Source organism: Electrona antarctica (assembly GCF_951216825.1).
Source record: "Electrona antarctica genome assembly, chromosome: 22".
In the NCBI taxonomy this organism is placed as follows: domain Eukaryota; kingdom Metazoa; phylum Chordata; class Actinopteri; order Myctophiformes; family Myctophidae; genus Electrona; species Electrona antarctica.
This window is the reverse complement of record NC_136805.1, coordinates 11,186,415-11,213,870: the sequence shown is the minus strand read 5'-3', so window position 1 is coordinate 11,213,870 and position 27,456 is coordinate 11,186,415. Positions and strand designations below refer to the sequence as shown.

At 42.7% G+C, this 27,456-nt stretch overlaps 1 protein-coding gene across 5 annotated transcripts in view; it reads right to left on the bottom strand.

The window, feature by feature from the left end:
• Positions 1-27,456, bottom strand: part of pemt (phosphatidylethanolamine N-methyltransferase) — an 86,520-nt gene that overhangs the window by 4,370 nt on the left and 54,694 nt on the right. For 4 of the 5 annotated variants that reach the window (XR_013788829.1, XM_079492836.1, XM_079492839.1 and 1 more), the window contains exons 5-6: positions 22,689-22,800; positions 7,799-7,873 (exon numbers count right to left, since the gene is read on the bottom strand). Coding sequence is in view for 4 of the 5 variants with exons in the window: in XM_079492836.1 (XP_079348962.1) it covers positions 7,799-7,873; positions 22,689-22,800 (187 nt within the window). In the remaining variant the exon portion in view is untranslated. The remainder of the gene's footprint in view (positions 1-7,798; positions 7,874-22,688; positions 22,801-27,456) is intronic. The other variant, XM_079492837.1, reaches the window with a different exon arrangement.

Genomic DNA, 27,456 nt, shown 5'->3' with positions numbered 1-27,456 from the left:
TATGAAGCGTCAGAACATATTGAATACCTAAATGTCTGTGCAAGTAAAAACAAAACAAAAACAACAACGAATAACCAGTACAGGTGTTGGTACCGGCCTCTGTGTTGGTACCTGAGTAAGGGCTGCCAATCCATTAACAGCGCCAGTCCTATTTTATGCGGTGTCGTGTACAAATTGTGAAAATAGCAGATCTAGGAGCTCATAATGTGTCGCATTGTGACGAGTTTATGAAAATTGTCGATCGGACCCTTAGGGCCGATTCATACTCCTATTTTACCGCTGTAGTGCCGAAATGATTTCAGCTCGTCAGAAATTTTCAGTAGCACTGAAGAGCCGACTTTAGGACGGTACCCCCCCCCCCCCCCCCCGAATCTCAAGTCAAATGACGTCACATTGTCGGCTCTACAGAGCCGAAACGAGTATGAATCGCGCCTTAGCTGTAAGCCATTCCCTTCAATGTAATGTGGTGCTGCTGGCTGTAAGAGGAGTGGGTAATGACTGACACGACAAGGACGTTACTGCACTTAGTCAGGTACATGACTAAGTGTATGTCAGTACATACAGTTTCACACAAAGTGACACAACGACTTGGATGGCTTGATCCTTTACAATTATGGTCATTAAGGCACTCTAGCGCCTCGGGCACAGAACTGGGAGACTTGTCTGTCCCTGCAGTGAGCTAGAGTACCTATACAGTCATAACTAGCCGAGGAAGTGTCCACCTCTCTTTATAAACGTCCTGCAGTCAATGAGAGTGCCAATAAAACATGCATGGACATACACCAAACTAGGGGGTATCCACTCATATCCAAGGAAGGCTGGCCCGACAGGCGAAATAAACATTGGTATCTATTTATTTTTAAAGCAATTGATGGGACTTTACCGTTGTATATTACAGCTCTGCTTCGCACTGCGACGCGTTGTGGGCTTGTAGATCGGCTATTTTCAGCAAGTGTAAAATCTGTCATTTTATACTTGCTGTAGATTTAGTCGACTAAAACTAGACTAACACTAAAACATGCCAGGTGACTAAAATGTGACTAAAACTAAATGAAAACAATTCAAGAGACTATGACTAAAACTAAAATCAAAATTTGCTGCCAAAAACAACACTGGACTGTACTGTAGTGTTGATCTTGACAGCAATTGTTTTTGTTTAATTGTTGTCTTTTGAATAAAATTCCATTTGGTTTTAGTCATATTTTAGTCACCTGAAATGTTTTAGTTTTAGTCTAGTTTTAGTTGACTAAATACCATAAGATTTTAGCTGAGTAAATCTACAGTTGAAATGCCTGATTTATACTCAGCTGTGTGCCAAAAATAGCAGATCTATAAGCTCACAACGTGTCACTAGACGCCCACAACCAGGACATAAAATGACCAGTCCCTCCCTAACATTTTAGTCTAGTTTTTATTTGTTGACGAAATTGCCAGTATATTTAGTCTTAGTCATCATAGCTTAGTTTTTATTCTGTTTTTGTCAGTGAAAAAGGTAGTCGGTTCGTCATAGTTTTAGTCGAAGGAAATCAACACTGCCCATTGCCCATTCATTCATGTTAACTGGTTTCCCACTGCAGATAGGACCCTCTCAATGTAGCTGGTTGTCATAGCGTGCGTGTGTGTGAGTGGGCGTGTGAGTGTGTGTGGGCGTGTGCGTGTGTGTGTGTGCGCGCATGCATGCGTGCGTGCGTGGTAAAAGTAGGTCAGTCAAGTAGTGAAATAATTAAGTCTTCTGGACCACCTGAGAAGGCATTCATTTCCCTCTGTGACGTCTGAGGTCGCTAAACAATGTAAAAGTTAAAAGTTAGACTTAGCGTACATCGGTTGACTTAGCATACTGTAGCCCAGTGGTTCCCAAAGTGGGCTCCGGGGACCCCCAGGGGTACTTGAAGGAGTTCCAGGGGGTCCCCAGCTAAATGATAATTTGTAACCAAATGGACCCTTATGGGTCTGTAACTCAGAGAGTGTACACTCTCAGAGTTAAATTAACAGTGGTTTTACAATATAAATTGGGGTAACAGAGATAGAAATGCCATTAAATCGGGGATCCGTGGCATAATGCGTGTGAAACTGAGGGTCCTTGAAATTAATATGTTTCGGAATCACTGCTGGAGCCGTAAAAATCCTCCCTTATCTGGGTCACTGGCATATGTTTTCAAATGGGGGTCCATGGCCTAATAAATGTTCATTTGGGAGTCATTGACACGAAAAAGTTTGGGAACGACTGCTGTAGCCTACATCGGCAAAACTACTAGACAGAGAATGAGTGAACATAAGAGCTCCATTCATAGAAATGACTTTAACATGACATCTCCACTTTCCGCTTTATTGGTATAGAACAAGTCAACCTGCCCAGAAGAGGTGGTTTTCATGACCTTCTACTCAAACATATGGATACACACACTACAAACTCATTGGTTGTTGACACCTTTCCAAATGTATTTAGTGATTTTGTCAGCCTGTCCCAACCAAGGAACCAAGCTGAGGGAGGTCTCACGACCAAAACGTTGCTCTCCTAAATAAACATTCTCTTCGACCAAGTGGCAGAGTACGGGTCCTATTATCTCCTACCTATACTGCCATATCACCTACGCACCTGCTTGAAAAGGAACCGGGTGAGGACCGAAACCTTTTGTGTCAAGACAGTATTTGTGGGATCAATCCCTTTATTGCAAATTCTAGTGATTAACTTTGATACAGATGCAGTATAATTCAGATAAAGTGTCCAAGTCTTTCTCTAAATAAATATATGGTGAACATTGTGTGGATTCACAGAAATACGTAATGTATCTTATCAGCTGTACCGTTATATACCGACAGTGAAGGGAATAGTGAACAGCAATGACCCAAGTGTCATAAGATCAATTTCAAGTGCTTCTATGTGTGTGTGTGTGTGCGTGCATGTGTGTGTGTGCGTGTGTGTGTGTGTGTGCATGCGAGAGTATGACAGAGTGAGTACGTCTTTTCCCCATTAATCAAACAGCATGCTTGCAGCAGCATCCTGCTTAACTCTGACACACATTCACACCAGGAAGCCGCTCGGCACAACAGTAGTTTTCAGCCGTTGTCCAAATGTGTGCGTGCGTGTGTGGGCGTGCGTGCGTGGTAAATGTAGGTCAGTCAAGTTGTGAAATAATTAGGTCTTCAGCATCCTTCTGGACCACCTGAGTAGGAGTAATTTCCTGAGTAAGGAGTCATTTCCCTTTGTGATGCCAGTGCTTTAACCCATTTTGACCTGACGTTGAATAAAATAAAATAAAAAGTCTTCTGAAAGAATATATATTCAAAGATTTGTGCCACATTTTTACGATTTTTCAAAAATAGCAGACCTACAAGTTGTACAACTTGTAGATTTGCTATTTTTCAATAGCTAAAGTATAACATAATGCTTGAAACACCAAAAGGGGTTCCCGCCCAAAATGGGTTAACCCTAGTGTCACTACTCATTACATTACTGTATAGGTGAAAAAATCCGATCTACAAGCTCACAGTATGCCATGATTTTGCAACTTGTTGTGAGCTTGTAGATCGGCTATTGTCAGTGATACGGTGATTTAGTATTGAGCAAAAACAGAAGGGGGCCTAGTGTAGAGCCAATGGGGACTCCAGTCGGTTGGTTAAAAGTACGGACCTTTGTGAAGATGTACTGCGAAGAGAGAGAAAGTGCCACTGACAGGCAACGTGACTGAAGAACAAAGCCATATTATTTTATATTTTTACTGAGACAGAGGAGACCATCTATGGGAGGCATATTGGAGAAGGCTGGTTAGATTTGAGCCTGCATTTGTGTGTCTTCTTTTGTGTGTGTGTGTGTAGGTGTATGTGTCTGTAGATGCGTGTGCATGCATCTGTATTTGTGTATGTGTATGGACAACTCTGCCAGAGGCTGCACTGGTCCTTAGGCCCAAACCACACCAATGATTGCAACTGATGAATCTAATATAGCCATTATGGACATATCAGTTAGTTTTACAGACACAGCCTGAAGATCTATTCAGAGTGTAAGTTGAGACAGCTGTTTTACTATACAATGCAATCTGTGGTAACTGGCTCACGGTAAGATCCTTTGAGAAGATGCTTAGTTATTTACAACTAGGCTTGTAGAAACAGAGCTTTTGTTAGGGGGTAATTAAACCCCACAGGGGTCTGCGTGAACTTCTTACCTTAGATAGATAGATAGATAGATAGATAGATAGATAGATAGATAACAGCTGCAGGGCATATCTTTGGGTCAAGCTCTGCTCTGCTCTGTCTGTCTGTCCTGTCTGTCATGAATGCAACGTATCTTTGTCAAATATGCATCTAGAGTTAAGAATACAGTCTAACTATTTCATTGCAGGTGTTAAATAATGTTCTGTACATTTTATATGGTACATTCATTCTTATTGGTAAAATATAGTTACATGTTTCATCTGTTGCTAATTCTCATGGAAACCTTGCATGACACTTAGAATAGTCCTTGCTCACTGATTGGCCAGTAAGTAAGGACACTTCTCGAAGTCCCACCCTCATGAGAGGGAGGGAGTTTTCAACTTTCATTAGTATAAAGAGAACACGCTTTCGTTTTTATGGTGTGCTCACATGTGTGTCTGCTGATTCGACCAAGTAGATCCTTGTGTGACTCCATCGTGGGCCATTTGTTCCCACAACTGCCTTGTAACTGAGTGTATTTTAGTCATTAAAACTTGATACAAAACTATAGACTGGAGAACTGTTTTCGCCGAGACTTCTGTTTCCCGTCTGCTCCTCACAGCCGTTCGCACAGTACAGACGCTGTTTTCAGATACATCACAACCATTATAACCAATGGCAGTTGCAAGGAGTGGTGTGGTTTGTTTTGTTGCAAGGAGTTGTGCACAACTGGTGTGGCTTTACATCCCACAAAGCTGTTGAGCCCTTCCCCTATGCCCTATGGCGAGAGAAGGAGGGAGAAAGAGGAGTGATGTTACTGTGGGAGAGGGGAGGATGAAAGTGGTGTGGGAGAAATAACTTTCTGTTGGGAAAATGTGTTGCGTAGAAAACAAGCACATTGTGTTGAAAATTACCAGAGGAAATGAGGCACCGTGCTCATGAAGCAGAGGTGAAATGAAGGCAATTAGATTTTCTCGTGAAGCATGGTTAGTGGATAATGAGACATACTGCCCACAACCAGAGAAAAGCTCCTCAGGTATGTATCTGGGAGAAGTTTGAAAAGTTCAGGCTATCATGGCCAACCCTTAAAATCCAACCACTTTCAGCTACTTCTGATCCTTGATGCCATACAAATATTAAGGACAGCCACTTGAAGCCAGCCTGCTACTCTGCTATGCTTCTATTGTGTGCGTGATTTTAGTTTTAGTTTTGTTTTGTTTTTTACATGTAAATGTGTTTTAATGTGTCCTGCCTGGATGTGATAATGTTGCATTGTTTTATGTATCCTTTTTAAATAGCAGACCGTCCTCTGCACATGCAAGCAAAGACAAAATACTTTATCATCTACCTTTTTGGCACAAAAGATTTTTTGGATTAAGAGCGTCTGCTAAATGCGTAAATTGTAGATGATAAAGTATATTTTCAATTCAATGGGTTAAAAGTGTAACGCTGCGGAGAAGCTCTCTGTAATCCTTCAATGTTCTCTGGCTTTCGGAGCCCGCCAGGCCATGATGACAGTAATTTAAAACCTTTCTAAAAACCCTACATATAAACTGGGACAGCATCCTGCAAATGCATGCAAGACAATGCCAAGAGAAAATGTTATGGCAATGACGGTATAGAGTGAAAGGAAGGTGGGAGAAGCCCCTCTGGTCTCGTGTTTTCTGAGGTCGCCATTAGAAGTGTTTTGTACGTTGTTTGAGAGGGAGCACCAGCCGGGAGGGAAACAAGGGGAGAGGAGACACCAGAGGAAAACCTTGTGTCATACGTGTCTGCCTCTGTATCCTCAGGTTGCCTCAGGTTGCCAGTTATGCATTGTTGTTGTTGTTGTTTTTGCACCCACAAGAACGCAGAGACTCCTCGCTAATCGATGAGGTTCCCTGTTCTCAGAACAGATCCGGGTGAATTCGGGTTTGACGGGTGACACATACCTGCTCACCTCCCGAGACCAGACAAGACAACTTCCTGTAATGAGGCTAGAACTAAACAGTCTAGTCTATCCATTAGACAGACAATCCAAAACGGGAAAGAGAGGACGTCCATACCGGGTTGAGTTAGGGCCAGCAGTTTGGCTAGACATCTCTAGTACGGCAGGGTCAGTGACTATTACTACGCTGGGAGGTGAGGGAGGATAAGGACACGAGGTTGGATGAGAACACAGCTTTCTGTCACACACCTGTTTCACCTGGCGGCTTTGCTTCTGCCCTAAAAATGTCCCTGGGCTTTATAGCTGTTAGAGCAGCAGGAAAATAGTATTCACTTAATTTCTGCTTCTCTTGTTGTTGTGTTGCCCTTCATGTATTGTTCTTTATGTTTGTTTATTTGTTTTCAACATGCTCCCTGAACTCAGGCTACTAACTATTTCAACTTTGTGCAAGACACAGCATCTCAATCAAAGAGTGTGACAGATTTTGAAAGACCTATTGAACTAGAACTACACTCTGTCGAGTGCCTACTTGCTTGTTGCACACAAGTAGGCCATAAATGGCCTACTAGTGCGCAAGCAGAGCGCGCAAGTACTCTCGACCGCTACAAACTGTCAAATCTCAGCTTCTCTGTGAAAGAACGTTTGAAATATTGAATTATTAGGTGTAGCTATTTTACCTACCTACTAAATGTCCTGGATCCCCTTTTAGTTTCTCAAAGAAAAATAAATCATCGATATCCGATAAAAAAAAGGTATATAAACTGAAATAAAATATGTTATCACGTATACAGTATAATTAATTCATAATTAAATTTACTTAATCTTGGACTATAGTGATATTAAGTTGATTAGCGGTATACTGTGGTTACTTTTGATGCGTATGCACACTCCTGGGCGAAACTAGTACTTGCGCCCTCTGCTTGCGCAAGTAATAAGAAGGTGAGCCAAGTGCTGCTGAGAATTCACAGAGTGATGACTCCAGTCGAGGTGGTGATGAGGTGCTCACAAAGTTAAAACAGGTCTATAAAATAGAGCTCTTCACGGGCCCTCGATTCCGAAAATACCCGACAGGACCCGAGACCCGTACGGGTCGTATCCGTGTTTTATCAGAATCACTCGGAGCCGGGTCGGAGTCGGCTGTAAGGTATATCCCGCAGAACTTGGGTCTGTCTATGTGTAATACCCGAGTGGATCTGAGAAGACCCGTACACTGTATGAGAGAGAAATGCAATGAAGTGCTGTTTAACTTGTGTGATGTTTTAGGATCAGCACAACAAAAACAGTTGAGCTACGCAATGCATGTGTGGGGCAGCGGTGGCCGAACGGTTTGCGGAGCGGTCTTGTTATCGGAAGGTCGCCAGTTCGAATCCCCGGACCGGCACGTTAAAATTACCACCGCTGAAGTGCCCTTGAGCAAGGCATTGAACCCCTACCATGAAATGTTCTATGAGCAGGGTCTGGCTGTAAACAAGCATCTCGAGCTTAGTCCATTCACCCTGGGTAAACAAAGAACTTTGCTTTGCTTAGCTTTGTGTAGCGTACCATACTGCAAGGCAAGACAGCTGCCACTGCCTACCAGGCTGATTTAAATTAAAGAAAGAAAGTTGGAACGGACCAAATTGTCAAGGGTCCACTCAGGCCCTGTAAGCATAATAAAGGCTTTTTAAATGTATCCTTTCTCAGGGTGTGCTTATTATTAAAGCCTGTCTTAAGATTGAAAAGAAATGGACACAGACTTACCCTTCGAATGCGAGGGCCACCTTGTAAACGATCGCAACGATCGCCGTCAAAACCAATCCTACTGGACTAGCACCACTGGAGGGGAGGGGGGGGGGGGGGGGGGCACATGAGGTGAGAGACAGACAAAGAGTGCCAGGTTAGTTCTTGAATGGATAATGCAATACCTACTGCATAGTTACACTGTGACCCTCTGGTACTCACTTCACGTCAGTCAGCCTGTCTCAAGGAGGTAAACAAGGTCTCAGACAGATAGATGGTAAATGGTGCATTTATATAGCGCCTTTATCCAAGGCGCTTTACATAGATTGTGCATTACATTCACCCATTCATACACCGATTGCAGCGGAAGCCATGCAAGGTACTGTTGTAATCTAAGTACTGGACCATCGTCTGGTTCTGACAGACAGGTAGTGTGTGCAGGCTGGGTGGTGTGTGACAATCCAGTTGAAGTATTCCTTTGGTACGGCGACTGCGGCAGCAGGTACCCGGGAGAACAAATTAACGAGACACGAGACAGTATCACGCTAAGGTTCACAAAGTTTATTACACAAACAGGAAACATATATAGTGCTGGATCATAATGACGTGACAATAAGATATGAGACAGAAGAACGTGCCTACTGCAGCAAGGCTGACCTTGCTGCCGCCGCGATGTCTCTCGTAGCCTATCTATAAAATATGCTACAGTACCGGCAGTACACAATACATATCAAGTACACTGTATCTCAAGTTCAAGTACATAGACTAAGATGTACTGTGCATGGGCTAATATCATAACAGGTACCAACCAGCACATCAGGAGCAATTTGGGGTTCAGTGTCTTGCCCAAGGACACTTCGACATGTAGACAGGAGAAGCCGGGATTCGAACCGCCGACCCATGGATCATTGGACGACCTGCTCTACCTCCTGCTCTACCTCCTGAGCCACAGTCGCCCCAGATCTATAATAACGGCCCAACTTAGCAGCTTAGCAGCTGCCGGACACAGACGGACATGTGTGAAAACATAGTCTTCGGCCTGGGAGAGACAATAACTGTACCTCCGCTGGAGTCCACAGGCCCATTCCACAACAATCTCTGCTGGAGACAATGAACAATGAACTTTCTGTGGTATTATGGCCTTGTATACTAAGGTTTAGTATTGTTATTTATGAACTGTTTTTATTTATCTGTGTTGGGAGGGGGATGCTCCATAATACACATACACCAGTAAGACGCCCTGAGGGCGAGAAGCGACCTCACCCTACAGGGCGAGGTCGCGTGAACACATCCACCTGAGTGACGGCAGACTGCTGGGCGAGCGCTGACGCTTTGGCAAGCGGGGTCAGATCAACATATGGAATGAATTATGTACTGGCCATATATGGAGCGTGTCTTGAGTGTACAGGGTTTGATGAGGTCAGATCAACATTATGGAATGTCAGAACAGGAAGGACAGGTGGGAAAGGATCAACATATAGAATGTCAAAACAGGTCCACTCCATATATGGAGATCGAAGGGTTTGAGGTCAGATATAGATTTGATGGCTGGCTAGCTCCATATATGCAGATCGGTGATGATCCAGTCTTCTCCATGTATGGTTATCCAGGGTTAGATGAGGTCAGTGTCGTGATCTTCATATATGGAGATGGCCATATATGGTGGCGTGACGTGTCACGAGGCGTGACCATAAAATGGAGGTGTGATGTCACTTGTAAATGTATAAGTCAGTCCAAGAGGACATGCTATATGATGCTAAAATAGCCTATAGGATGTCAGGACTAAATTATCCAGAACTAATCAATATATATTTATTCGATCACAGATCTAATAATGTGTTGTATGGAGAATATAGGTTGCTGCCTTCAGGAAGGAGATATGGTGTACCAGCATACAATAAGGTCAGACTAAAGAGGTCCTTTGTCCACCAGTCGACCTTGAGGCTTAATCAGGAGTCGTAGTAGCCACAGGATAATCTAAGCGGTGGATATTGCTCTTGTCTTCATGTCTTTATGTATGTAAATTGTCTTGTTCTTTGTGTTATGTCAAATGTGTGTACGTACTGTATATGTGTTCTGCATACTTGGCTGCTGTGTCGCAAGACAAATTTCAGTGTGAACTGACAATAAAGTACTATATCATATCATATCACATGTTCCATAAGAGAAGATTCATTCACCGGAACAAACCCAGAGCAAAGGGCAGTGTTAGAACATCTTTCTTGGTTTCGATTCTTAAGTGGAAGGGTGGAAGGGTGTCCTGTGGATGTTATGATGTCCTGGTGGGCTAAATATGAATAAAGAAAGATCGAGGCACTCACTAGTGGCTATTTTTAGAGAAAGTGCCAATCCCTCTGCTTACCTTCTCTTGACCTGATTTCATGGCCTCAGGGGACTATACCTGGCCATTGTTGTGTGAAAGCTCTTCTTTTCTCTTAGTCAACGTCCCCTTGACCCTTTCAATCTAGAGTGCTTCCGTTTGCCAGTCAGCCATCAGAAAACACGGTGGATAGTGCAGACGCCGGTGTTCAGCGTTTCATTTCAAAAACCAGTCAGAGCTTTATTAATTCAGCGGGTGCTCATCTGGAACCTGGAACCTCAAATGTTGATGTGTAATAATACCCTGAGGGGACATCCGCTCAGCAGAAATGCATTGTAGTGCACCAAGAGGTTATGACACCAGCTCTGACTGTCGCCTACTTCTCTGACAGGAGCCTGCTGTGTTCTCTCCACATCAAGAGTCAACTATAATGAAACTAGCTACATATATCTCTCCACTTATCAGAGTTTCACACTTTCCTCTGCTCATTTTCTTCTTTCCCTCTCTCAGAGTGAGCAGATGTTTGGAAGAAGTAGCCCACTGAGCAATTTTCGGCTTTTAGACATCTCTAAATGACCGTCTAAAAACTGGGGTGAAAAATGTATTTTAGCAGTCCAGGCTAAGATTAGACGTTGAAACAACGTTGTTTCAACGTCTATATATAGACGGTCTACATTTAGACCTTGATTAGCCAGGCTAATCAATGTCTAAATGTAGACCGTCTATATATAGACGTTGAAACAACGTTTTTTTGCCGAGTTTTTTTGCCTAGACTGCTAAAAAAACGTTCATTTTCAGACTATTTTCACCCCAGTTTTTAGACCATTTTTTTAGCCATTTAGACGTCTATTAGACTACAAAATGCTCAGTGGGAGCTGGGAGGGTACTTTACATAAATGTCATAACCAATTATAGTGCTTAGCTTGAGGCTGAGACCCAAACAGCATTACACTTATCAGAGTTTCACACTTTCCTCTGCTCATTTTATTCTTTCCCTCTCTCCGAGTGAGCAGATGTTTGGAAGAAGTGGGGTACTTAAATGTCAACCAATTATAGTGCTTAGCTTGAGACTGAGACCCAAAACAGCATTAAAATCCAATGACAATGTAAGCCGGCAAGCATATTAGAGGAGCAAAATGATGAAATGTTTAAAAATAAACCTGACTGGTACACAGTCTGCTCTCTCAAGGGGAAACAAGTATTGACTGGCCATTGACTATGTGCGTGTTTAAGTGAAATCAGTACATACAGTACTTTACACTCTGCATTTAAAGGACAGCTTTTTTCAACCAAGGTTCATGTTTTAGGTTGTTATTAGAGAAAGTAAAAGATGAGTGTTAAACTTTTCTCATTTGCTGCATTCTTTTGTTTTAGCGATTTTAGCTATTTTTGACAGGGGGCGGGGGCATTCGAACAAGTGGCTAAATATCTTCTTATCGTCTTTTTTTTCCCAGGAAATTTTACAGCGATTTCTTTATTGTTATTTACTATAGTCCTACTAAATTACATCTGCCCACAAAAGATCACGGGATCTACTGAATGTGAAGGGGGAGGTGACAAACTGACATACTGAGCCTACGACACACTAGGGGTAGCCCCCTAGTGGTCAGTTGTTCCTTCAGACACACGGAAAACAACTACTGTGTCCAGATGTAATTTCCTGGGGTCTAGTAGGACTACAGTAAATAATAATAAAGAAATCGACGTAAAATTGTAAAAAAAATAAAATAAAGATATTTAGCCACTTGTTCGAATGCCCCCGCCACCCTGTCAAAAATAGCTAAAATCCTTAAAACGAAAGAAAGCAGCAAATGAAACAAAATTTACGGTCTTTCTCTAATAACGAAAAAAACAAAGTTGTCCTTTAACTGTTAGGAGCAGTGGGCAGCAACTGAGCAGCGTCCGGGACCACAGTCCAAATATAAGGCCAGTTATTTTAGTCAATAATGTCCCGAACATGCGTTTATTTGGTGTGACAGGAAACCAGAGCACGTGGAGGAAGCCGACGTGAACCCGGAATAGAACATCCCACACAGAATGGCCTGGTGGCTTCAAACCCATGACCTCCTCACTGTGGCTTCAAACCCATGACCTCCTCGCTGTGAGACAATGTGCCAACCGCTGATTCACAGTGCCACCCTGTCTGTTCATGTGACAATGTGTGTGCCAAAGTCTGCCACTCGCTCCAAAAATATACTGTACCTCCCCCCCCCCCCCCCCATCCGTGTGACACACGCACGCATACATGCGCACATGTATGCATGCGTGTGTGCGCTCATGTGCACGCATACATGCGCACATGCATGCGTGTGTGCGCGCGCGTGCGCGCGCGCGTGTGTGTGTGTGTGTGTGTGTTCGGACGTGGACATGACAGGCAACGGAGCGTGAAAAAACGTCTTTGTTATTGACTTTACCATTTCCATACATTGTTTGGTTGTAATTCCGGTTTTTCATGTCGTAAAATCGCTATGAAAACCTGCAAAACCCGTACGTAGCTCCGTCAGGCCGCATTGGCTGTCATTCCATCACGCCTCGTGACATGCTCCACACTGTATATGGCCGTCTCCATATATGGCCTTCTCCATATATGAAGATCACGACACTGACCTCATCAAACCCTGGATAGCCATACATGGAGAAGACCAGCAACTCTATGTCTGACCTCAAACCCTTAGATCTCCATATATGTTCTGACATTCCATACTGTATGTTGATCCTTCCACCAGTCCTTCCTCTTCCATGTCTTCCTTTTGACTGATACCTGTCCATTCAAACTCTAGATGGGCCTGAACAGGCCCGAAAATTAAGGCCCGGCCCTACCTGGGCCCTCATCAAACCCTGTACACTCAAGACACTGCCCCCGCATATATGGAGCTGACCTGTTTTGACATTCCATATGTTGATCTGACCTCATCAAAACATGAACACACAAGACACGATCCATATATGGCCAGTACAGAATTAATTCCATATGTTGATCTGACCCAATGCCAAAGCACCAGCGCTCGCCCAGCAGTCTGCCGTCACCCAGGCGGATGCGCCCCTTTAGGGCGAGGTTGGTTATCGACGAATAAGTTCATACTCAGCAGTAAAATAATTAAGTGTCTCGCTCATGGACACTTCAGCACATGGACAGGGGGCCGGTGGTTGAAACGGGGACCTTCTGTTTCCCAGATGGCCTCTCTACCCACTCATTTACTGTATGATATGACTTCTCTGCTAAACTTGTACCATATCTAGTGGCAGACATGCCTCACAAAGTGAAGAAAGTGCATGCACGTAGCGCACACGTTCTACCATGCCTTTCAGAAGGTGGAGGAATACAACAAATAATCCCACCAAGTAAGGTAAAGAGCCAGTGAAATTTGCTTAAACAAAAGAAGAAAAAGAAAACGTAGCACACACTTCATACATTTATAACAAAGTTATGAAAGTGAATATGTACCGTAACAGTTCCACTTTTGCCTCATGAGCCTGAGTTGCCAGGTTTACGGTACAAGTGGGCAGTGGATCAAAGTGGGAGGATAAAAAAAAAAAAAAAAAAAAAAAACATTGAGAAGAGCTGTGTGCCTGAAACGTGAAACCAGGAAATCCGTCCGCGCACTCACATTCCAAATTGTCATCCCTATCGAGTCAACTGAGGTTAGAATAAGAGCTTCACCATGTGAAATACCCTGTGTGTCCTATGTACCACTCATGGCAGAATGGATCTCCCATAACATTGTCGGAGTGCATCAGCAGTTGGGAGCCCTGATGGGTTCTACACACCCGTTCTCTCAGTGTCACCCTGGGGAGTCACCACAGACATGAGCCTGGCCTATTGCTTTAGCCCTGCTCCCAGCAGCCCATTCACCGTTTCTAGGTCTCCACACATAGGGGAGGGCTCCCTAACACAATATCCCAATAGCCTAATCTGCGGGAAGAATACAGATGGATGTGCATCAGGCGTTATCTCTGGTGCAGTTGGGCAGAACGCAGTAATAACAGTGAGGGGTCAGCCAGCCCAAGAGGACAAAGTAAAAAGGGTTTTGTCACTAACAGACAAATCAAATGTATGTTTGTCTCACACAAACTGTATGAATGTACATATGCATCCCTGCATACAAGACTGGAAATATACAGTACTTGTACAAGGAAAATACACTAACCTACCTGCCAAAGTACGCAAGTACGTTCATATAACATAGCCACACATGCACGCACGCATGCACGCACAGAAACTGCACGCACAGAAACTGCACGCACAGAAACTGAATGAAGTGTCCTTCATTCTTCCCTTCATCTTGTCATGGAACGCCCACACACACAGTGTGTGTGTGTGTGTGTGTGTGTGTGTGTGTGTGTGTGTGTGTGTGTGTGTGTGTGTGTGTGTGTGTATATATAAAACAATACTAATGTCTAACTAAAGCAGTCATAATCACTATGGATCCTGGTGGATCTCTACAGTGACACGGGTGTGGGTTGGGTGTAGGGTTGTTATTTGTTTTTCTCTTTTTTTGTCTCTGATTAATGTACTGTTAAACTGATAACTATGCTGAGTATCTCTAATGCTGTGCTGTGAGTAGGATGGGCACTTATAAGCTTCAGCCCATGCCTTTTGATCACCTTCACGGGGCTGTTTTTCTTTATTCTTTTTTTTCTGCTGATGTAAACCATGCACTTGAATCTGTTCTGTGAAGATGTTCAAATAAACTAAACTAAACTAAGAAATCTGATGGCCATGAGGGGCAGTCTGAGAAAGAAAAGCAATATGCACATTGTCACATTGGCAGTATGTGACTCACTGTATGAAATATGAAACTCAGGTGTAATGCGGTCACTGTACACACTGACCTACTTGCTGTAATACAACAGCATTAACTGTACTTTGTGTTGTTTGCAATGCCAAGAGCTTGAATTTCAAGCACCATACAGTACAGACACACACATACTGTAGATCAGGGGTGCCCACACATTTATGACGTGAGATCTACTTTCAAAATGACCAGCTCAACAAGATCTACTCACTGAAAAAAATAAGTGTACCATTGCTGAAAATAGTTTAAATATATAATATACCTGGGGGGGCTTTGGAATAGGGAGAGGGGAGAAATTATGACAGGCAGTTTCTGCTGTCAAAATATGTCCTCCCCATATTTAACTTAAACGCCCAATGCATTCTCAATGGCAATAGCACAAACTTTGCCATGTCCTACATACTTACACCTAGAAACCCCATTCAAACCTATTTATGTTCATCTTACGGTGGACATGTTTGCCTGAAAAGAAATCTTTGAAATGTTTCATAGTTTTAGAAATATAGTGCTTTCAAATTTGAGAAATTTATAATGGGGCTCAATGGCAGCTCTATGGCACGTCAAAACATTACTTTCACCTAGAAACTCTATTCACACATTTTATAATTCAGCTTACTGTGGAGACACATGCTGGAACTTTTTACTTTTAAATTATTTGTAGTTTCGGAGTTATTTAACTTAAACGCCCAATGCATTCTCAATGGCAATAGCACAAACTTTGGCATGCTACTAGTCCTACATACTTACACCTATAGAAACCCCATTCAAACCTATTTAGGTTCATCTTACGGTGGACATGTTTGCCTGAAATGGAATCTTTGAAATGTTTCATAGTTTTAGAAATATATAGTGCTTTCAAATTTGAGAAATTTATAATGGGGCTCAATGGCAGATATTGGCACGTCAAAAAAGCACTTTCACCTAGAAACTCCATTCACACATTTTATAATTCAGCTTACTGTGGAGACACATGCTGGAACTTTTTACTTTGAAATGATTAGTAGTTTCGGAGTTATTTAACTTAAACGCCCATTGCATTCTCAATGGCAATTACACAAACTTTGGCATGCTACTTGTCCTACATACCTACACCTAGAAACCCCATTCAAACCTATTTAGGTTCATCTTACGGTGGACATGTTTGCCTGAAAAGAAATCTTTGAAATGTTTCATAGTTTTAGAAATATATAGTGCAAGGACACTTCGACACCAACTCAGGGGGAGCCCGGGTTCGAACTGGCAACCTTGCAGTTACCATCCAGCCACTCTACCCCCTGAGCCACCGCCGCCCTGTTTTGCTTTGGTTTTACTATAGTTTATGACAGAATGGAGAGAGAAAGCTAAATTCATTGACAAAGTACATTTGGAATTTGTCATCCATCCTACACATCCTATACCAGGGGTGCCCACACGTTTTGCCTTGAGAGCTACTTTCAAAATGACCAGCTCGGCAAGATGTACCCACCAAATCAATTATTATTATATTTGCTGAAAATAGTTTAAATATGTACCTGAGGGGGCTTCGGAATAGTAGAGTTTGTGTTACATTCTGTATAGTATAAGACAAAATGCACTTGGAATGGGAAATAGAGGGGGAGAAATCGTTTTTTTTTCATCAATATATTTAAATGAAATACTCTTTAGGGGCATGTCATGTGATCTACCTGCACAGCCTTTGTGATCTACTGGTAGATTGCGATCTACCTTTTGGGCACCCCTGCTGTAGATTGTGACAGCTCTGTCCCTGTGTGTCCCCCCCCAAGAAAACCCTGGGGCTAGCAGGGATCTGTGATGTTGCTATTTGCTCCTCATGTCCTGCTCTGACCCCTTTGGTCAGCGTGAGCCCATGGCACTGCTTTAAACACTGATTAAATACTTGGTTAAACATGTAAACATGTCACCTCAATGTCAGTAAACCAATGTTCCCATATGTATTTGTGCCTTTGATTTGATTTGCATCTATCCTGGGGTCATTGTGACCAGCTAATGCATGTTGATAGCAAAGGTCAAAAAATACCTAGAGGCAATCCCATTACAGAGCCTCTTGTCCACTGTGCGCGTGTGTGTGCGTGCAATTCCTGTTCTGTTCTTTGTCTATATAGAAGTGTCTATCTGTAAGTCTCTAAATGTTTTGATGAATTGAACATGGTGGACCCTGTTGTAAAGAAGTGTAATGCTTAATTGGGTCGTCCACTCACAGTTAACAGCCTTTGTATTGAGTTTGTGCTTGAAATGTACTGTAATTCAGTACATTTTTCAATCAATCAATCAATGTGCATGTGTGTGTGCGTGCGTGTGTGCATGTGTGTGTGCGTGCGTGTGCGTAGAATGGTCCATTAACTGAAAGGCATAAATACATAGAGGTTGTCGATCTATAGACAAGCTGTCAGGCGAAACATCGACGTGTTTACTTGGCGTCTGACACCCCTCTCCTGGCAGGCATGGTCGCATGGCGTTCTCTGTATGGAGTCGGAGCAGTTCAACTGATGCTATCAGCGATGCTTAAAAGTCTGCCTTTAAGAAAATACAACTCCTCAATGAATATTACAGTGAACATGATGTATTACATTTTAACATAAATAAACAGGGTTGAAAAACATTTAGCTTGTTTAACCCTAGAAACTAAACCCGGGTGATTTTCACCCAGACAATTAAGAAGGGGTGGACCAAATTATCTTTTAGGAATATTCTTTAAGACATTTTTCACCAATTTGCCCCTTCATAATAGGGCCCCCCATGATGTTTTTTTTATGTGTAATGGTGTATTAACTTTGTATTTAGGGTTTCTTCCTGGAGGCTGAACCCTTGACAGTCAAACGGGCCAATGAAATAAACAGTAATATAGTGTCATCACATGATCAGCTCCTCCCCTAACCCCTCCCCCTTTATCAGCTGTGGGTGCGGCTTCAGTTCAGGTGGCTCACCACCCATCACCACCCACCAGGCAAACCAGGCATACTTAATGAACTGATGGGCGTGTCCACATAAAAAGCATGATTTTAACAAATACTGTACACTTTTTGGAAAAAGTTCTTCCTCCTTATATTATAATAATACCTGATGATCATGTTTTGGGGTGGAAAGAAATCGTGGCACTCCATCTTTAATATATTTTGATGAGAAATATGTTTTTTTGTTTTTTATCCCAAGATTTTGCCACCCCATTTTTTCACCCAGTGTCAATTATCTAATGTAATCCTGTGCACTACACTTCCTCTGACAACTTGGGGGGGCAGTGGAGGAAGCGGGGGAAGCTTCCTTCTATGCATGAGTAGTCCAAGCTGCTTCTTTTCACCTGACAGGGGAGAGTTTCCCCGGTTGGACGTAGCGTGTGTGGGGGGGGGGGGGGGACGTTATTCCCACGAGTTCCTTTTCCCTCCATCAAGCGCCCCGGCTGGCCAGGGGGAGGTAGTTTAGAGACCAGGATTACTGCATGTCTTTTGTGAGGGTACCTACCCTCCTAGGGGACACGGGGAGAACACTCTTTTACCAACCCCGCCTCAGGTATGCATGGGCACTGATGACGGGGAGGAGAGAGCACGCCCCCAGCGCCCACAGCGTCCTCAGCGAGAATCGAACCCAGGACCTTCTAGCTGTGAGGCGACAGCACTACTGATTGTGCCACCGTGCCATTGTGCATCGGGTAAAAGAAGAAGACTCAGAAGCGATGAAACGATTAATTCCCGCTGCGTGGTTCGCCTCGTTCACACCGCTCAATGCAACGTTGTGCCAAGTCAGCACATCAAACAGAGGAGCTGACTAAGTTAGAACCCAATTCATATTCACAAGTACTCATATTCACACCGCCCCCCCCTTTTCCCCTCACTGTATACGTTTCTTTTCCCTTTTTACCTCCATTATGATGAATTCCTGTACTGTTCTTTGTCTATATAGAAGTGTCTATTTGTACGTCTCTTAATGTTTTGATGAATTGAACATGGTGGACCCTGTTGTAAACAAGTGTAATGCTTAATTGGGTTGTCCACTCACAGTTAACAGCCTTTGTATTGAGTTTGTGCTTGAAATGTACTGTAATTCTGCAAACTGTTAATACAATTTTCAATCAATCAATCAATCAACTCAGTAGCAGCCAGTTAATTTGTGTTCATGCATGTAATTTGTCCTATCCCGTTCCTGAGAAACTAGACTAGAATTGTGAGAAAATAACTAACTAAATTATATCTAAATTATAGAATCGTGACAATTAGTGTATTTATGCGTAGGCCTATTATTTTTAAATGAGCTTTAATGAGCTTAAGTTCATTATCTCTCAATCACATTAGTCGTTCAGGGAGAGAGAGAAAGAAAGGGCTGTAATGATGTAAACGGTGAGTCCCTGACACAGTTTTACCATCTAAAAAGAACTGAGGCAAGAGAGTGAGTGAGTGAGTGAGTGATTGAGTATGTGAGTGAGTGAGTGAGTGAGTGAGTGAGTGAGTGAGTGAGTGAGTATGTGAGTGAGTATGTGAGTGAGTGAGTGAGTGAGTGAGTGAGTATGTGAGTGAGTGAGTGAGTGAGTATGTGAGTGAGTGAGTGAGTGAGTGAGTATGTGAGTGAGTGAGTGAGTGAGTGAGTATGTGAGTGAGTGAGTGAGTGAGTGAGTATGTGAGTGAGTGAGTGAGTATGTGAGTGAGTGATTGAGTATGTGAGTGAGTGAGTGAGTGAGTGAGTGAGTGAGTGAGTGAGTAAGTGAGTGAGTGAGTGAGTGAGTGAGTGAGTGAGTGAGGACAGACAGGGGGCAAAACAGTCTTGGTCACACCTTACACTTGCCGAGGACAATAAGAATACTTTCAACGGATAGTAGCAGGGGACACCGTTTTTCTCAGAGATTATGTGACTGTTGTACTATCTTGTCAGTTGCAGGGTTTGCAGTGAGCGAAGTCACAGGGCCCTTAAAAAATCTATCACTCTTTGCAGCAACATAACAAAGGTCTTGGGGGGCAAAGCAATTCAAGCATTTGCACATAATACGAACAAACATGCACCCCTTGCGCGCGCGCGCGCACACACACACACACACACACACACACACACACACACACACACACACACACACACACACACACACACACACACACACACACACACACACACACACACACACACACACACACACACACACACACACACACGCACACACACACACACACACACACAATTTATGCTCTAAACGGCAGTTGGCAGAGAGGTTGTGAGTAGCGATGGCCTTGTTGCTATGACATCCAAATGCAATAGTGTGGGCCTCTGTAATAGAACTCTATATAGAAGCTCTGTCTCATTTGCATGCAAGCCTCTTACTTATTTGTTTTAGGAAATATGGGCACTTTGGGCCGTAACACGTTAATTAGCAATGTTTCATGTCACATGATGGCACACATAAAAAGGGGGATACAAACGGTAAGAGTCTAAACTATTACACTATTGCATCCGCACAATCTCAAAGTCAAAATATCACTCAAGATTTTACTGTATATTACAATACATCACCATTATTATTGTTCTGCCCTGGCAAGTGTTGCCAGAGCCACCTACTGGCCATTCAATGTATTTTATAGAACAGTTGTAGGCCTACTGTGTATTGCCCTGATTAGGAGAAGCACACAGGTGTATGTGCTCTGAATTATGTCACATAATTAATGTGTGCGCTGCTCTCAAATCCCTCATTTCACCATTTCTTGTTGAGTACAGTATGTTCTGATTTGGTATACAACTTTATAGAGTGTGTCCATGCATAATTGATACATTTTCACATGTGCTATGGTTAGGATTAGGATTTTCGCTGTGTAGCTCAGTGTGTTCACCTGCTTGTTTGTTTGATAGTTTGTTACTAGAGCTGTGAATCTTTGGGTGTCCCACGATTCGATTCGATTCCGATTCTTGGGGTCACGATTCGATTCAAAATCGATTCAACTCGATTCTCAATCCAAAAACGACTTTTTTAAAATTCAAAAGCATTTATTCAAAATGATTCTCGATTCAATACATAGGATTTCATCACAATCTACTCCAGCCAACTGAAGTGACTATACTACAGTAACTTGAAAATGACTGAAGACATGATGTTTACTGTGATTAGGGTAAGCTTACATTTCATATCACAAACACCATGTAGTGAAAACTACCGTAACTGTAACCAGAAAAAAAATAAAAAAATAAATCGATTTTTGGAAATTATGAATCGATTTTGAATCGTCCATAACGGGAATCGCGATTCTAATTCGAATTGAATTTTTTTGACACCCCTATTTGTTACAGCCTGTCATTTTCATAGTTTTACTCCATTACTTGATGATGTGCAAGTGTGACAATAAAACACAGGAGCTTGGACGCTACATTCTGACTCCCATGTCATTTCTTAAAGGAGTTTGGCTGACTGTCTAACTATGTACACTAATGTACACGTAGCGAGGACTGTACAAATAGAGGACTGAGCAAGCGAGGTCTCAGAGCACAATGACATGATGTCTCAGAGACAGGCTTGCCGGTGATCTGAAGAGACAGACAGACAGACAGACAGACAGACAGACAGACAGACAGACAGACAGACAGACAGACAGACAGACAGACAGACAGACAGACAGACAGACAGACAGACAGACAGACAGACAGAGCGAGAGAGAAAGAGAGATCTGAGTGGCTGCGTGAAAACGAAGGAAATCAGAAAAATAGGAGTTTAGTGTCCGTCCCGCTGTGATGGGATCCTAGCAACTGCAGCTGTGCCCGTGGTACTCCTGGCATGTTTTCATGGTTGCCATGGAGATGTCTCTGGTATATAAACATCAGGTCTCACCCCCGCAGTGGGAAGTGATTTGCCACTGAAAGGTAACAACTTTTGTCCGTTCAGCCTCCGCAGCACTCTAACTGAAAGTGACTGCATGGAATCTGTTTCATTTCTATCCAAAAGCCCTTGAATGATGGAATATGATTAAGGATTACTGTGATTATGGTAAGGTCACATATCACACATACACATTCACTGGCAAAAAAAAAGAAAAAACTTTTTTGAAAAAATAAAATAAAAATCTGACTTATTTCAACGGACCCCCTGGCTATGGGAACCGTGGGACTAGGGTACTTCATGCCATTTACTCTGATCTTGCACTTTCATACTCAACACTTTGCGTATGCGAGCGTTATCTGTCCTTCAGGTATCTTGAGAACCTTCCGACCTATCGACTTCAAACACAAATCACTCACTGGGATGTCTCTGGGCAGAATGAGCGCACTGGACATTCTGTGGTCATAACTGATTACTGCAATGAAAGGGTCGTGGGAGTTGTCACACTGGTGAAAGAATGGTGGAGAAATTGCATTTCCACCTTCACAACTTACAGTACAACTTGCGTTTATCTTACAATAAATGTACGAAACCTGTCTCCATTATTCTCATATGGTCTTGACTCTTGCACATTTCTTTATGGATATTTTACATTCACATTACATGTTTTATTCACTTCAGCCAAGGTAACGGAAACATGTCTTTGGGTGCTTAGAAAATTGCTATATAAATTTAAGATATTATTGTGTTATTCACATATTTATTTATTCACTTCAGCCAAGGTGACGGAAACATGTATTTCGGTGCTTAGAAAATTGCTATATAAATGTAAGATATTGTTGTGTTATTCACATATTTATTTGAATGAAAATGTATTCGACATTTAATGGGAACAAAGTTAATGTTGAGGAGTCACAGGAGACGGTGCAGGTGGCCTTGGCTTACAGGTACTGTAATGTAATGTGATTCGCTAAGCCACTCAGCCATGTATTTTTAGGCGCATGCATGCCAACTTACATAAGTGCCAGGCCAAGGTAGTTTGCAGTGCTGCCCCAGTACATTGGATTCTCAACGAGGTTGAAAGGGAAGTTGGTCACTTTATCCTCCATCAAGATCCCGAAGTAGTCACCTAAAAGAGCATAAATGTGCATACACACACGCACACGCACACACACACACACACACACACACACACACACACACACACACACACACACACACACACACACACACACACACACACACACACACACACACACACTATACATATTAGAATACATGTTTTTCAATTAGACTATCCTGACGTTTTTTGGAATAGTCCATTTTGTACACTCTCAGAGTTAAATTAACATTGATTTTACAATATAAATTGGGGTCCCAGAGATAGAAATGCCATTAAATGGGGGACTGTGGACTAATATGCATGTCAAACTGGGGGGTCCTTGAAATTAAACGGGTTGAGAACCACTGGTCGCTGGAATATCTTTTCAAATGGGGGGTAATCAGTGTCAATTTGGGGGTCGTTGACGTGAAAACGTTTGGGAACCAGTGATCTAGTGTGCACGGCGGCCTGTCATAACGGCGGGCACTGCGGCTCCGACGTAACAAATGTACCTCACGCCACTGTGGACTCGTGAAACACTTGTATAGAGGGGTATTACTTGTTGGAGACCACTCCCCCCTCTAGTGGGGTAAACTGTCAAGCACTTCCGTCTGAGCTGTAGCATAACAAGCAATGGAGCTAACGTAACGACACACAACAAAACTACTGGACACTGAACCACCGAGGCGTAAAACGTGTGGCTGAGAACTGATTGCCGGTGAATGAAATGTGAATGAAAGGTGTGGGGGCGGGGCAGAGCAGAGCAGTAAAGAGGAACAAAAGAGATGACTGAATGAAAAATAAAATGGGTCAAAGCATTTTTTAACGTGCGTCGGCCTGAGAAAGGTGAGCAGGTCAGGGTGTACCAATCACCAGTCAATGGGCTGCTGAATGAGAATGTGGTTAATTGAAACTCGTGGCACCTTGCAAGTCATCATAACTACATAACATTCCCAGGTAATGTATGTCTACTGCGCTCTCTCTCTCTCTCTCTCTCTCTCTCTCTCTCTCTCTCCAATTCAAAAGGCTTTATTGGCATGACATTTTACAAGTGTTGCCAAAGCACAATCACAAATATGACAAACAACAACATAACATAATATCAATGACATGAAAAAATAAATAAAAATAAAATAAAGCAGGTGGTGCAGAAAATAAAACATGGCATACTGTATTTGTGTCCTACTGGTTGTCTCTTTTCTTGTGACAGGAATTTACATTATTTTGCAGCCAAAACTGCACATTCTTTCTGTAATTTCTCCCTTTCTGTCATACTTTGGAATTCTGGGCAATTTGTTTCAAATCTTGGGAAGAACTCCTCTCTTATATTTGTGTAGTTTTTACATTGTGTTAAGAAGTGTAATTCTGTCTCTATAGCTCCGTCATCACAGTGACAGCACAGCCTCTCCTCTCTGGGCAGCCAGGTCTGTCTGTGTCTGGCCTTTATTGCCAGACTATGATCACTCAGTCTGTACATTGTCAAAGTCTTTCTCAGGTTTTTATCAGTTACTGTGGTTAGGTAGTCTGCCACAGTATACTGTCTGTTTAGGGCCAAATATGTTTCTAGTTTGTGTTGTGATTGTGTGAGTTCATTCCAATATGTGATGTATTTATCATTTTCTTTAGTTATAATTTGGTTAGGTTTAATCTTCTGAGTGATAGTGTAGATGCACTGAGGCTGGCTGGAGTTTGTGATGTCAGAAGGTGAGAGGTCAGCTAGTTTCAGAACCAGCTGACTGAGGGGGCTCCTCAGTCTCTCTCTCTCTCTGTCTGCAACCGTCGATAATGTTTTTCTATATTACTATATTAATAGATTTTATATTATATCATTGAATCATAGAAAATCGCACGGGTTTTCATAGCTAGTAATCTGCGACCTACGGTTGTAATAATATCATGACGAATATGCAGAAATTATGATCTCACGTAATTGCAATTAAGCAATTGGATTATTATGTAATAATTATGACAGGCCTAATACTAAATGACTGTGACCAGGGACAGACCCAGGGACAGACCCAGGGACAGACCCAGGGAGAGACCCAGGGACAGACCCAGGGACGGACCCAGGGACACACATAGCTATCTATATGAGTGGTTGCACCACTCAAAAAATAGACACAAAAAGCACACACATGCGTATACACAACTCACCTGAATCACAAGTCTATAACCTATACGCAACCTATACTCACACACACAGTCTCATGCAAATGGGGGGGGGGGTACAGTATATTTTTGGAGCGAGTGGCAGCCTTTGGCACACAAATTGTCATATGAACAGACAGGGTGGCACTGTGAATCAGCGGTTGGCACATTTTCTCACAGCGAGGAGGTCATGGGTTTGAAGCCACCAGATCATTCTGTGTGGGATGTTCTATTTCGGCTACATTGAAAATGAGGGCCTGCCCCTCAATTGTACTCCGAGTTTAAATAAAGGTTATGATGATGATATCCGGGTTCACGTTGGCTTCCTCCACGTGCTCTGGTTTCCTTTCACACCAAATAATAAACGCATGTTAGGGACATTATTGACTAAAATAACTGGCCTTAGATTTGGACCGTGGTCCCGGGCGTTGCTCAGTTGCTGCCCACTGCTCCTAACAGTTATTTTGTTTTTTTGTTGTTATTACAGAAAGTAAAAGATGACCGTAAATTTTGTTTCATTTGCTGCTTTCTTTCGTTTTAAGGATTTTAGCTATTTTTGACAGGGTGGCGGTTTTTGACAGGGTGGCTGTAAAGTCAATAACAAAGACGTTTTTCCCGCTCCGTTGCCTGTCATGTCCACGTCCGAACACACACACACACACACACACACACACACACACACACACACACACACACACACACACACACACACACACACACACACACACACACACACACACACACACACACACACACACACACACACACACACACACACACACACACACACACACACACACACACACACACACACGGATTGGGGGGGGGGGGTACAGTATATTTTTGGAGCGAGTGGCAGACTTTGGCACACAAATTGTCATATGAACAGACAGGGTGGCACTGTGAATCAGCGGTTGGCACATTTTCTCACAGCGAGGAGGTCATGGGTTTGAAGCCGCCAGGCCATTCTGTGTGGGATGTTCTATTTCGGAATATTCTATTTTTGAAAGTGAGGCCCTGCCCCTCAATTGTACTCGTTGTACGAGTTTAAATAAAGGTTATGATGATGATATCCGTGTTCACGTTGGCTTCCTCCACGTGCTCTGGTTTCCTTTCACACCAAATACAGTTAAAGGACAACTTTGGTTTTTTTGTTGTTATTAGAGAAAGTAAAAGATGACCGTAAATTTTGTTTCATTTGCTGCTTTTTCGTTTTAAGGATTTTAGCTATTTTTGACAGGGTGGCGGGGGCATTCGAACAAGTGGCTAAATACCTTTTTTTTCTTTTTCTGGACACAGTAGTTGTTTTCCGTGTGTCTGAAGGAACAACTGACCACTAGGGGGCTACCCCTAGTGTGTCGTAGGCTCAGTATGTCAGTTTGTCACCTCCCCCTTCACATTCAGTAGATCCCGTGATCTTTTGTGGGAAGAATTTAGTAGGACTAGTAAATAACAATAAAGAAATCGCTGTAAAATTGTGAAAAAAAGACGATAAGAAGATATTTAGCCACTTGTTCGAATGCCCCCACCCCCTGTCAAAAATAGCTAAAACAAAAGAATGCAGCAAATGAGAAAAGTTTAACACTCATCTTTTACTTTCTCTAATAACAACCTAAAACATGAATTGTAAAGTACTGTATGTACTTGGCCAGTCAATACTTGTTTCCACTTGAGAGAGCAGACTGTGTACCAGTCCATTTTATTTTTCTCCTCTAATATGCTTGCCGGCTCACTCACTCACTCACACACTCACACACTCACACACTCACACACACACACACACACACACACACACACCAGATCAAGGACTACAATGGAAATAAGTCGAAAGACTTTCTTGTGTTTGTTTGTATGCCTTAATCTGACCCACTTTGAAGGCTTTTTGTCTATTACACAACACTTGCTCTGTGTCATGCAGAGAATCAACCTGTTGAATTACCCATGTAGTACCGCTGGGACTGTTTATTCCTTGCCTGACTAGCGTGACCCTGTTATATATTTTTCATTATGCTTAGCCACAGGAAGCCAACATAAAGATTTGGAAAAGAAACAAAGTGAGGTTTTTTGAGTCGGCATTCAGAACAATAACAGCAGGCGCGTAACTACCGTGACGCAGACAACGCAAAGGAGCAAAGACCCGGCCTCTGCCCCGCCCGTGCTCCGTCAGTGGCTTCGTGATATAATGTCCTGTCTCGAGTTGGAGATGATAAGGTTTTCAATTGCTGGCTCTGAGAAAAAGTTTTACAAGACCTGGGGCCCGTTTATGACATTCTACCACAACACACAAACTGCATAGTGTGCCGTGCCTATGCCTCGGCCAACGCCAAACCACAACAGAAACAAAATCTGCTCTGCTATGAAAAATCTGCTTTTTATTTTATTATATTTAAATTTTTTGTAATTATGTATGCATGTATTTTGTGTATGTGTATATATATATATTTATTTTATTTCCTCCAGACTGTTTTTCCGACTATCCTTGGGATTGTGGGTGGGGGGAGGGTGGGATAGGGGATTGAGTTTTATTTTTATATT